Source organism: Oreochromis aureus, linkage group 8, assembly GCF_013358895.1.
Source record: "Oreochromis aureus strain Israel breed Guangdong linkage group 8, ZZ_aureus, whole genome shotgun sequence".
In the NCBI taxonomy this organism is placed as follows: Eukaryota; Metazoa; Chordata; class Actinopteri; order Cichliformes; family Cichlidae; genus Oreochromis; species Oreochromis aureus.
This window is the reverse complement of record NC_052949.1, coordinates 24,611,428-24,625,297: the sequence shown is the minus strand read 5'-3', so window position 1 is coordinate 24,625,297 and position 13,870 is coordinate 24,611,428. Positions and strand designations below refer to the sequence as shown.

General features: G+C 41.7%; 1 protein-coding gene across 1 annotated transcript; it reads left to right on the top strand.

The window, feature by feature from the left end:
- The first annotated feature begins 7,658 nt into the window (after positions 1 to 7,658).
- LOC116330266 (dexamethasone-induced Ras-related protein 1-like) lies at positions 7,659 to 9,348 on the top strand. The gene is made up of 2 exons (XM_031752529.2): positions 7,659 to 8,018; positions 8,275 to 9,348. The coding sequence occupies exons 1-2, from the start codon at positions 7,748 to 7,750 to the stop codon at positions 8,802 to 8,804; spliced, it is 801 nt and encodes a 266-aa protein (XP_031608389.1). The 5' UTR covers positions 7,659 to 7,747; the 3' UTR covers positions 8,805 to 9,348.
- The last annotated feature ends 4,522 nt before the right edge of the window (positions 9,349 to 13,870 follow it).

Genomic DNA, 13,870 nt, shown 5'->3' with positions numbered 1-13,870 from the left:
GCATTATCAAAGAAAATACAAATAAAAGAAAAATCTCATAGCTGTTATGCAACACAGTTTTTCTTTTCTAAGGCTAAGAGATGTCACTGCCAAACAATCGGCACATTGAGGGTGCGCTCAGCAGCAGCCCCGATGGCCACAGAGAAAAAGAAAAATATTTTCATCATTTACTTTCTGCCACATTAAAAATATGTTTTCATCCAAATTCTGCGACTATTTAAATGGACAGTTTCATTCTTTTATAATCCATTATTTAAACATGTGACAAGTATTTTGAGCATTTATCCTCTTAACATCCACCAGGTCACCATTAAGGTGCTGGGCTTTGGCTAAGCTACGTAGTACAAATAATCAAATGATCATAAACCAGATGTCACAGTTTTATTTAATGAATTAAGATGCATCACAGTTTTTCTTTAGGTATGTAGACATGGTCAAGATGACCTGCTTAAGTTCAAACTGAGCATCAGAATGAGGAAGAAAGGTGATTTAAGTGAATGTGCCATGGTTGTTGGTGCTAGATGGGCAGATTTGAGTACTGCAGAAACTGCTGATCTGCTGGGACTTTCCCACACAGCCATCTCTACAATTTACAGAGAAAGGTTTGAAAAAGAGAAAACATCCAGTGAGCGTCAGTTCTCTGGGTGAAAAATCGTTAAATGCCAGAAATGAGTGGAGTATGACCAGACTGTTTTAAGCTGAGAATACGACAGGAGTAAGTCAAGTGAATAATTACAAGTTACAACCAAGGGCTGCAGAAGAGCATCTCTGAATGCACAACACACTGAACCTTGAATCAGAAAAGCTAAAGCAGCAGAAGACCACACTGGGTGCCACTCTGTCAGCTAAGACGAAGAAACCGAGGATACAGTTTACACAAGTTCACTAAAACTGGATAATAATATGTTGGAAAACCCATTGTTTGGTTTGATGACTCTCAGTTTCTGCTGCAACATTCAGATGGCACGATCAGAATTCGGTTTAAACAGCATGAAAGTATGGATCCACCCTGAGTGATGGTGTGGGGGATATTTTCTTGGCCCATATTGGTCCCAACTGAGCATAATTTAAATGCCACAGCCTACCTGAGTATTTCCGCTGACCATATTCATCCCTTTATGACCACAGTGTTGTCACTACTGATGGATGCTTCCAGCAGGATAACACCAGATCACCTGTGCACTTAGATGGATCACACAGTCATCACACCTCAGTCCAACAGATCACTTTTAAGATGTGATGGAATGAGAGCATGTGTGATGCTGTCATGTCAACATGGACCAAAATCTCAAAAGGAATGTAAATCTGTGCCACAAAGAGTTAAGAAAGGCACAAAAGGGGTTCGACCCAGTAGTAGAAAGGTGTACCCAACAAGGCGGCTGATGAGTCTAAATCTTTCTTTGCATTTCATGAACTAAGCGAGAAAGTAGCAGTTTTAGGGTGTCGATATAGAAGCTGTTTACATGTTTTTCATCTAGATGTGAAAATTAGATTTTTGTATTTTTCTTGCAGAAAGGAGTTTGCTACATCAAAATAAAAGAATAATAATGAAGGACCACCAGGATCTAGTGAGAATGAATGCAATATGAACAAAAAACTCTATAATATTCATTAAGATTGAGATTGAATGGAGAACACATGCATGCGCTTTAAGACTCAACATAAAATCATGGGACTCCTACTTGACTGAAGCGTACAGTCATCAGTCGTGCTCTCTAACCCATGATGTTGTAATGCTTCTCGGAAACGGGGGGATTTAACAGTATGACATAGACGTCATTTTTTACACTCCATGTCTAAATGCTGTTAGAAGACTGTGTTCCAAAGCCGTATGTTCATTTTTGTGCATTGTAACAAAACTCAACAGGCCTGCTGTGTACGAAAAAAAAGAGCTTTAGCACGTTTTGGTACCTTGTGGTTCTAATGTTCAAGTGCATCACAACAATAAAAGTTTCTTGCAGTGCTTCAAAACTCTGAATAACTGTACACAACAGTCTGCATCCTTGTAAGTAGGTCAGAAAGATTATAAAATCAAACGTAATTACATTTTATTATCCTTGCTTTACATTTAGGCAGCCATTATCATCTAAATTTGTTTTGTTCTTTAGAAAACGTCTGGACTGCTTGGTGGTCTGCCCTTGTAACTGCCTGAAAGAAAAAGCGCTCTTTGTTTTCCAAAAACTTGAGACTGGCGTCTATTGTTTGGTGTTTTTCTTGTTCCGTGTCTTCAGCATAAAAAAAGATTCTCCAGCCGTTCTGCTGTTGCTCTCCTCAAGGTCAAAATGTCTTCCATTTTCCATTTTCCAAATACACTATTGTGCCAAAAGTATTCAGTCTTTTTAGTCATGATTTCAATTACTTAATTCAATTGGAACATTTGAATTCATCATTCCAGTCACTTACATGGCCACAGGTGTATAAAATCAAGCACCTTGCCATGAACAGTGCTTCTGTGACAATTTGTGAAAGAGTCAGTCGCTCTCAGGAGTGAATTCCAGCATGGTACCATGACAAAATGCCGCCTGTGCAACAACTCCATTCTGGAAATTTCCTCCCAACATATATCCCACAGTCAGCTATTAGTGGTATTTTAACAAAGTGAAACCGATTGGGAACGACAGCACCATATAAAGATATTTAGACAATTTCATGCTTCTAACTTTGTGGGAACAGTTTGGTGATGGCTCCTTCCTGTTCCAACATGACTGCACCAGTGCACAAAGCAAGCTCTATAAAGATATGGACGAGCGAGTTTGGTGTGGAAGAACATGACTGGCCTGCACAGAGTCCTGACCTCAACCTGACAGAACCAATTTGGGATGAATTGGAGAAGAGACTGTGAACCCAGACTTCTCATCCAACATGAGTGTCTGACCTCACAAGTGTGCTTCTGGAAGAATGATCAAAAGTTCCCATAAACACTCCTAAACCTTGTGGAAAACCTTTTCTAGCTGGTAGGCTGACATCATATTGAAGCCTATGGATTAAGAATGGGATGTCACACAAGCTCAAATGCATGGGAAGACAGACAAGCATTATAATGTTAAGCTGTGCTTTTAGATAAAGGTAAGCTGTTAAACTGAGTTGAGTTTGTATGTTCTCACCATGTTGTTTAGGTGCTCTCTGGGTTTAACAAGTTTTCCAGTTTAACAGGAGATCTAAAAATACGCTCGCTCCCCGTGTCTGCCCAGAACGCTATTCCAAAGGAAACAATGTATCTTAAGAGTTTCACTTAATGGTTAAATCATCATAATCTTCTGCTTCTTCCAGCTGGTCCTGCAGGGGAGCAGCCTCATTGTAACACCAACCCTCTGTATGTCCTCCTTCACTGCATCCATGAACCCTCTCTGTAGTCTTCCTCGTTTCCTCCAGTCTGTAAGCTCCTTTTTTCAAGCTCTTAAAAGAATGCTTTAACAATAAATCACTATGACATTTTTCCAAAAAGGCTGGAGAATGAATTCTTATTTCCTAATTTTTATCAGCAGCTGAAAGAAAATACAAAAGCACCCGGCTGCAGAGATTAGAGCTTTAACAACACAAACAGGCATGACGAACATATTAAGATGCTTTAAGCATTTGTTTGCAGCTTACATCACAAAGTGCATTTCCATTATATCTGATTATGTGAGGCAGAGCCATGTTTCTGCAGTGTGTGTGTGTGTGTGTGTGTGTGTGTGTGTGTGTGTGTGTGTGTGTGTGTGTGTGTGTGTGTGTGTGACCACGTGTACAGGTGACTTTCTGCATTTTGAAAGCAACACCTCTGTGTTTGTTGCTTTGAGGCTTTTTTTCGCTCTCAGATGAAAAATGGAAATGCGGTCTATGATTTGGTGTTACCATCATCAGCTAAAATCTTTCCACCTAGCGTGCGTCTGTCGCCGTCTTTTACGAGCCGCCCAACAGACAACCCCGCTCGCCGTCTGCCCCGTTTGTTTTTCCACTGCCTCTCTGTGTTTCCTGTTCCACGGCTGTACTCCAGGACGTCCTCGCAGCGGCATTATCTGTCTGCCGTTCACTGCTCTCACATGCCACCTCTTATCATTACCGGAGCTCACATGTAGGGGAGAAAGAAATGATTTTGGTTAATTTTCTCTTTGCTTTGATGTTGATGCAGCTGTGATGGAACCAAAAACCTGAATTACTTGCTTTCAGTCTGATTTTCTTCTTCTTTAAATATCGCACCACAGACACTGACACCTCTTATTGTTTCAGAGCTCCTATCAGCAGGACTGTACGTTTTGTGCCTTTTTTTCCATTAGGTGATTATAATGGACAACACACTGATAAAAGTCCATATTCTTACATTTGCAAAACGCTCAGGGGGCCTCAGAAATATTCCACATTATGGGACGCAGAAGGTCACTGTGGCTGTTTGCAGATCATCACAGCCAAGCCTTGATGATCTGAGCAGGACGCCTCAAGTTAAAACATATATATCTGAAATGTCGCAGCTTTTGAGTGAGTGACTCTGTAGTTTGTGATTACCAGTAAGCACTTTGTTTCTGCTTTCAACACATTAAACATGTTTGATGCTACTGTAATGAGGACAAAGATGTTGAAGAGATGGTGCAGAAAGATGAAGAAGGAAAAATCACACAAATGTGGAAGAGTTGGCTGGAGTTGTGCAAAATGAAACAGTCAGCAATGGACAGATGTAAGGATACCGATGATGAACTCCTGGATCAGTTACCGTGACGGTGGCCAAAACGAGTTGAGTCCACTCCATGTTACCAGATAAGAAAAAAATAATAATGTCAGGACTTTAGTATCAGCTCAGGATTTAATGTGTATCCGTCACACTCTGTTAGCTGAACACAATCAGCACATAATGGATGCGCTCATCTCTCATTCAGGCTCCAAGGTGATTCACTGCTTGGCTTTAATGCAAAAGTGATAGCTGTCAAATGTCAGTAGCTACATTTCCATCCAATTTCAACCCCAACTCTCAGATAAATGTCCAACAAAGATGCAAATGAATGCACTGCAGTTATGAAAACATCAGAAGCTGCATGCGCCGTGGGTTGAAACAAATAAAATGGAGCGTTATGGAAATATCATAATTGTGTTTGTTTAGTGTAAAAGCTGCGTGTTTTTTCCTTTTTTTGCTGCTCCTCTTGTGTACCTGTGTGCCGTTGTTTGTCTTCCCAGCGATGTGGAAGCTTGAGAAGCAGATCGCAGTCTGTGTGCATCTGTTTCCATGGTACTTTTCCCACTTTTCTTTTTTGATTGCACAGGTTTTCCAGTTTAGCTGGCCTTGATAGCCTTTCACTCTCTTTTCTTTAAATGTATTGCATATCTGTTTGTTTTCCACAAAGCAGATAGACGGGAGCCACTTAATGTTAGTCTCATTAGCTTATGACACTGACCTTTACTCAGAGCCCTGCGGTTCCTCGATTACGGTCTTTGTAGCAGATGTTACCACAGGAGTGCACTCCTGAGCCTTCCTCCTTTACACATCCAGCAGCAGGAGGATCCCATTCTTTCTCAGTCATTCATCATCTACCCTTGGACCAATTAAATTCCTCTGTGTCACATATGTGTTATCAGACTCCCATACATGTAAGCAGAAGCCCAATCATACAACTCAATATGCAGATTGGCCCTTTCAGAATCAGCTGCATTACATTACTTGATCGTAATTATCGATTCATTAATGAGGCGGGCCCACCCTGTGCCCACACACTGGACATGTGCCTGCTAGTCAGATGCCTTTAACTGTGGAGGAGCAAACAGTCAGACGTGCTGCCTAATGACCTGCTTCCTCACTCCGTCTCTAAGACTGAGGCCAGACATCCCATCAAAGGAGGCCCATTTCCACCCTTTATACCCATAATCTCATTCTTTAAGTCTATACAGCCTCTGGCCATAGATGAGGGTGAAAGCACACACAGATTAGTAAATCAACAGCTTTGCCTTCTCCTTCACCACAACAGAATGGCTCTGCATAACATAACTGCAGACGCTGAGCCAGTTTTCTTCACCATGCACAGAAAAAATCTGACAGCAAAATCCATTTGTTATTATGTAGAGAAAAGCATTTGGTGGAAAGATGTACTTCGTTTGCACTGTCGTTGTTTCGTAAATCTGACCACAAAATTAGCTAAAACTAAAAGGGGTGGAGGAGCTTTTATTTAGTTGGAAAGTTCACAGATATTTGTCCCTGGAACTAAAAGTCCAGGCTCCCTCTGCCTCCAGCCGGACATCCCTCACGACTGTGATGAGTCAGTTATTATTTCCTTCCATCGAGGATGAAGTTGGGAAATCACTGTTCATCAGTGGTGCACTGACTTTCTTTGATGGAGCACACTACTCCTGATGGAACCCTGCTGCTCATTTTGACATTAGCTGAGGATGCACTGCTTCATTTTTAAAACATTTTTTTAAGAGGCTAGACTGAGATTTGGACATGTTGGACATGTGCAGAGGAGGGATAGTGGATATAGTGGACAGATGACGTTGAAGATGGAGCTGCTGCAGAAAGAGGAGGTTCATGGACACGCAGAGGGACATAGTGAGGTGGAGGCATGATCATCTGTTGTTGTGACCCCCAAACGGAGCAGCTGAAAAAAAAGAAGAATCTCATATCTGTGCAAGCAGATGTTCTCACATTTCCACATCTGTGTCGCAGAGTCAGGGCGTTGCTCCCCACACCTGACGGGATGAGACACAATGAAGCAGAAACACGTAGAAACACACACTTTCCACTTTGCGACTATTTACTACTAATTTTATGAACCGCTGAAGAAATCTTTGTTGCCACCTCGACTGCACACTTTCACAGTGACAGGTGACTGAGTGTGGTCATCGAAGGTTTGATTAATTCCCTTTTTTGCATTTGCTGTGAAACTAAACTGAACGGAGACTGCGTTTACGTTGACACATGCGCACAGACACGCAAAGTCACTCCACACGGAGTTTTGTCCCCCTTCTCCCTTTTAGATAAGTCGTGGCAGACGCCTTGATGAAAATCGTGCCCTGAGTGCCCCCTTTCGGTCTCCATAGTAACTGCAGCATCTCAATCAGCCGTTCAAGCTGCTGCTGCTGCTGCCTGGTGATTATGAATCAGCAGCTGCTGGACTTGCTGAAGATGTGAATGAATAAATCAATGAATGTGACCTTGTTTGTAAAAGACAGTGGTGGGTAAACAGCTGTGGAGACTTTAGATTATTGCTCAGCATGTTTTTCTTTTTTCCCTTTTCTCCTTAGATGATGATGTTCCAGTCAACATGACCTGCTCTGCTCAGTCTAGAGGAACCTGTATCCGCTGTCTACTTTAATGGTGTCTAAGGTCCAGCCTGTTTATTAACACAGTGTGCTAAAGCGGGTTTTAAACGCCGGAAAAAAGCGTCAATTATTAACTCGGTAATAGTGCTGGAAGTTTTTTTAGTTTGGCTGTTACGCACAGACCCCGCCGCCCTGCCCCGCACTGTTACAAATGTTCTGTTTTTCGGACGGTCTGTTTGGTTCTGTTTCCCGGCGCTCTCTCCGCGTCTTAATTAGAAGTGACAGACTGACGCACCGGTGGGAGTTTGCTCCGCTTTTCGTTGCACTCAACAGGGCACCGAGCACTCACCGAGCTGTGACGCGGACAAGAGGCGGGGTCAGCCTCGCGCATAAATACGACGGCTCGGGCTCAGCATCCAGACAGAAACAAACTAGAGCGCAAGTGAGAGCTCCGATACACACAGAAGGCTGCTCACCTGCCTTTTACGCACAAACGAACGGTGCACATCCAGCCCCGGGTTTAAACATGATCAAAAAAATGTCGCCTTCCGAAAGCGATTTTGACATCCCAGCAAAGAACTGCTACAGGATGGTGATTCTGGGATCCACCAAAGTTGGCAAAACTGCAATCGTGTCCCGATTCCTGAACGGGAGATTCGATGAGCAGTACACGCCAACTATCGAGGACTTTCACAGGAAAGTGTACAGCATCAAGGGGGACGTTTACCAGCTGGACATACTGGATACGTCGGGAAACCATCCTTTCCCTGCTATGAGGAGGCTTTCAATACTGACAGGTACTTATCCACATTCCTATCAGTCTCTTATTTTTTATACCAGAGAATCCTTATGTAAACTCAGAAAGCAAAGGCGGGCATTCTAAATGCTGCACGCACTCGGTCAGAGCGCACATCGTGCGCTTTAGCGCGTGGCTGCAGGGTGCAGCAGAGCCTCCTGTGCTTTATTGTAACTGTGCATACACACAAGGAGAAAATGAAAACACGTTAAACAAAAGCAAAGAAGGTTAAACAAAACAATATTCTCTGCTTTCAGGTGACGTTTTCCTCCTCGTCTTCAGCTTGGACAACCGAGACTCCTTCCAGGAGGTGCAGCGGCTCAAGCGGCAGATCTACGAGACCAAAATGTGCCTGAAAAACAAGATCAAAGAGAACATCGACGTCCCTCTCGTGATCTGCGGGAACAAGGGTGACAGAGAGTTTCACCGGGAGGTTCAGCAGGAGGAGATCGAGCAGCTGGTGGCCGGGGACGAGAAGTGCGCGTACTTCGAGATCTCCGCAAAGCGCAACGAGAACGTGGATAAGATGTTTCAGACTCTGTTTACCCTGGCCAAACTACCTCACGAAATGAGCCCCGACCTTCACAGGAAAGTGTCGGTGCAGTACTGTGACATGCTGCACAGAAAGTCTCTGAAAAACAAGAAGCTGAAGGACATCGGGGAAGCGTACGGCGTGGTGACCCCGTGCGCCCGGAGACCCAGCGTGCACAGCGACCTCATGTACATTAAAGAAAAGGCCATCGGAGGCGGTCACGGCAAAGACAAAGAGAGGTGTGTGATCAGTTAAGCGGACGCTGAAGCTCAGACTCTAATGACACGTTTGAAGGGAGAAGAGCCCGGCCTTTCGTCAGAGCAGCCGGCAGCGCTCAAACTGACACCGGAGGTTTGGAGACGCCGAGGTCGCCGCGGTGAAGCTCCGTTTATAAAGGACACAGACTGGACACGAGTCCGCTTAAACTACCAAAAAAAGAAAAAAAGGTTGCCCACCAGACATATGAGAATGTTAGCTTGTTCCGTCAATCAGAGCCCGATGTGTGACGTGGCTTCATACTTTGTGAGACTCGCGCATAGATGCGTAAATGTGTTTTGTTGACATTATACCTTTACAGACGGGAGAGAGAGAGAGAGAGAGAGAGACTCTGGGTGAGGAGGTGCAGTGTTTCGGGGAGGTCATGTTTACATCTTCTAGATTTTCTAAAGGCTAAGTACACTTGAATGTTTCGTTGCAATCTAGAGTATTTTTTATTGTGAATGTATATTTATTGTCACTGTCAATTTTTTCTTTTGCAGTGAAAAATATAAAAATGTAATAAAAAACAAATCAACACAAATATTTCTCTCTGTTTCTTCTATTTTATAATGTTAATATATTTGTAGGCACCTTATAAATAGATGCATTCAAACAAGGAAGGGGGATAAAAAGCACAGCCCCAAATAATATCCTTCACATCTCCCATTTGGTCTTGTCATTCTGAGATGTCATGCTCTCTGGGACTGGGACGTTTCTGTATAACTAATGCAAATATCTAAATTTTGCACTTATCCTGCAGAACCGAGCAGGATCTGTTAATTGTGCCCCTAATTCCGATCAAATAAAGACAATATAGTGCAGAAAAACAGGCTTTATTACCCAGAGGAAATCAATGCTTTCATGTTTATTTAAACTGCTATCACTGGGGACAAGTCATATGTGTTAGTACCTCACTAACTGCAGGAAGACTGAAACAGACCAAATTAAGGGGATCTAAAATGTGAAAATCACTCTACCCCACCTGCAAAATATTTTGAGGTCTATCCAGGAATTGTAAAATACTAAAATACCAAAATACTATTAAAAGCATGCTTCAAAAGCATTTTGGTGAGCTGTTTTGCATCACACGGTGGACGCTTGTGGCACAAATATGCAAATCATGTCCCTTTAATGTCCAGATTCTTCTGTCCTTGAGTGGGAACATTTTAAAAACGTAATAGTAAAATTCAGCACTTGGTGCTGAAAAATTAAGCCACCCTGCATTCCTATCCTCAACAAAAACAGTAATAATTTGTTCTTATTATGTTTTTCTACCTTGCCACCTGCATTTAGAAGTTCCAGCCTTCTCCCCCCGAGACAAGGCAGAGACTCAATGTTCGGTACATTCTCTGTGTGTGATGTTTTAAGTGCTCGCTATCAGCAATAATTCTGCATACTGTATCTTGGCAAAGAGACAGAGAACATCCTGCGTTAACCTGAGAGAGAGGAAAAGTCTCTCAAAGGCCAAGGTCAGAGCGCTGTACTATAACACTGCCCTCTAACTGTTCAGTTACACTATGTGCTCCCAACTGCATTCATTGTGAAGATCAGCAGGCTAATTATCTTATTATCTCCACACTGATAAGACGATGGCAACACTAATTGGCCCAGTGTGACGCTCGAGTGAAAAAACCCCTAAAATGTTGCAATAAGATCACAATGTACGTTTACACACAGCAAATCCCCGTGAACACACATTTTTCATTATCATCAACAAGGACCATCACATATGCCAAAGGCGTCAACACGCGCACCAGCATCAGAACGGGAAGGAAGGCCAGTGACACACTGTAAATAAGGACAGAATGTGCCACACAGGCCAGCAGCAGCTGCACAACGAGGAAGTGCTGGAATTCTGTTTCTTTCTTTTTTTCATCTCAGAATGTCTCTACAAATGCTGTTAGCTGGAAGTATTTTAATGACAGACTCTCAGGTATTGCAAACATTCCAGTGAATAAAGAGTGGTTTGATGTTTCTTATCATGCTGAGAGCAGGTATTTAGTCTCAAGCATCTTTGCTACATTTAATCAGTAATTACTCTCTATCAAATCAGGATGCTACGTTTTTGTGATGAGTGCATTTATGCTCAGACACTCATCTAGTCTCTAGCACCCTGATGGTCAGTTGGCCTCAGACAATTGGCTGCCAGCAGTCAGCTGGCTGTGGAATTTGTGTTCACATTTATTTGTGCCGTTCCATAATGCAATGCACAAGAAATTTAGAAATGACGCTCCAAAGCATTATTAAAAATCATAAATTGTTCATAAAAATGAATTACTGAACAGCTCCCCAGAGGCAAAAGATCAGCTGGTTTCAGCATAGGTGATAAACCCCTTCTCCTCAGGTTTCCAAGTACCCAAGTACTTTTTTGAAGTTTAATTTCTCTTTTCCGCTAACTTTGTTTAAGTATAGTCTCTTTGTGCCTCTATAATTATTTAAAAGACTGTTTTAACTTATTTGAAAGTGTCAGTTGTTGTTGGTCAAACAACAAAGTAACATGTTTGTTAGTAAAAAGCATCCTTTTTTAAAGTTTTGTTTTTATGAAGCTCAACACACTATAAAGTCAATGCTAACATGATAGCTGTTAAGCTAGGAACACAGCCATAGAAAGTATAACAGATGGATCTAGCTTCCGGGGGTGAAAAGCTAAACCTCCAATCTTCTTTTGCAAAAAACGTCTATGGAAAGCCCTGGTTGTAGGAAGAAAAACAGTAAGTCTGGTGATAAAACTATTAGTCTTTCTAAGTGTCACAATGTGTTAGCCGATGTGCTGATGTTTCTCGGTCAGATCAACCCCTCGTAATCACATCGATTTTCAAAGCTCCAAGATCACAACTTTTAAAACGACTTCTCAAGGATTTTAAACAGAACTTCACCAAATGCTGACAATTTAGCCGTGTCCATGTCTTTTTAATATGTCTATGAGCACAACTAATCAATGGCATAGCTACACATCAGCTAAAAGCAGCTAGCTGATGTGTAGCTAGCTAACTAGATATTTATGCTAGCTAATAAGCCGATTGTTATTTTTCTTTATCTATAAAAACAAGTGATGAGTGTTCAGTGAGCATCATAAAAGTACAGCGAAGACTGTGGCAGTTGGACTTAGCAAAGTTCAAGGTAAGTGCTCACATTTGGGCCGGGCAGCAGGTCTCCCCAGCAGAAGAAGATGTTAGTCCTGCATGTTTCTGCCATATTTTGGCTCTACTTCCAAGTGTTGACACATCCTTCATATTTATGTACATATACATATAAATCTTACTATAATGATCTACATTACTACTATAATGATGTATGATAATGATATACTATAATTGCTATAGTGATATTTGTCGGTATGTACTCTATTTTCACCAGGTAGACCCAATCTCAACGAAAAGTTGCACGGACATTATCACACATACAGTGATTATTAACATCACTATAACTCCCGATTCTTTGGACTTTCATTTTTATATTATGGTCATTTCATCCTCTTTGAATGTGATGACACATTCTCCGTTTGCCTTTGTTTCACGCTCAACGTACATTGTCTGTACCTAACTTAACTGTCACCAAATCTGTATCCGCAACAGAATTTTGTGTGACTCACCACTAAATATGGAATAAAGAATTTGAAAAGGCGCCAGAGGCCTGCCCTGTATAATCAAACTAGATATCTTAGGAAGCCCAGGTATAGAAAATAAACAGTAGTTTAAACATACTCACGACGTTGTCTACCAATTAAGTCTATTTTCAGCATGATTGATGTTTACTGCTGCACATAGCACATCATTTCTTTAGCACAAAACAAGTTCTAAAACTCAAAGTGCTCCTCACGGGACAAAGTCAGACCTAAGGGTATACTTTCACACAGGTGTTGCCACTTATGTGTGTGATCAGTTTTGCAAAAGGTCGTCTAAGTCACCGATCACAGTAATAATAATTAAATTGCAGCAAATAAGACATCATATTGAATCCCCGTTTACGAGGTTTAAGCAGAGTCTTTGAACTTCTGCAAAATGGAATATGTGTACACGTTCCTCAGTTTATTATGCATAATGTAAATGTAAATCTCCAAATGGTTTGTTTGGACTAATCTCAACCTTAGAGGAATGTCCAAAAAGTAAGAACCAACCAAAACATTTTTACCTTCAAGAAATGTCGATTCTTCCGAAACCAAATGCAAAACCATAAATCCTTTTAGCTGTCATTCACAGTGTTATCTTTAATACACGTTATCATGTCCAAACTGTTTTGAAAGAAATAGTAGGTCTTTGCATCAAATACAAAATAGGGATACACACACACACACACACACACACACACAGTACAAGGCTCTATAAAGTCTTTGCACATTCCAAAATTGAAAGAATCCTTGAGTTTCTTTTCCTCAGACTCAGATAATCTAGGCTTCTTGGAAGTTTATTGCAGAAGCAAGAGCTGTCATAACGTGATGTAACAATCAGGCCTGACATGCGTCATCAAAGGCAGACACGATGAGAGAGATGGGGCTGTAATTACTTTCTTGATGACTAATGATACAGTGGAGGTCTGTGGGATCCTGCTTATGCAACACCATGCCGTATTTACAGAGCGCTTGAGAACATTAGGTAGTTAGCGGGGGTGAAGAGGTGACTTTATGCGTGGAGGGATGTTGTCACAGGTGTTCTGGGAGATAAGCAAGAAGAGCAGTGTTGGAATGTAAACAAATAAATCTAACCAAGTGCTGAACATAAAACACTTTATTAGATGGAGTGGAGGTTGGATTTTTACTTACACGTATCGTGGACATGACAGACTGTCAATGATTTCTTTGCACCATTCCTTTTCTGAGGCAGAATTATCATACAATATATAGATATGTAGCTATTCTTGACGTTAAAACAATATTTTGGTGTCCAAATTTTATCTTCAGTTAAACATTCCATTGGTAAGTTGTACCTTAACTAGACACTAGCCACCAACAAGCTTCTGATATAACTATGGTTGCAAGAGGTCAAGAAGTATGACATATTTCTGAATGGCCAGCTTACTGTTAGCCTGCTTAAGTCATTCCACAATCGGCTTAAATGTGTGTTCGT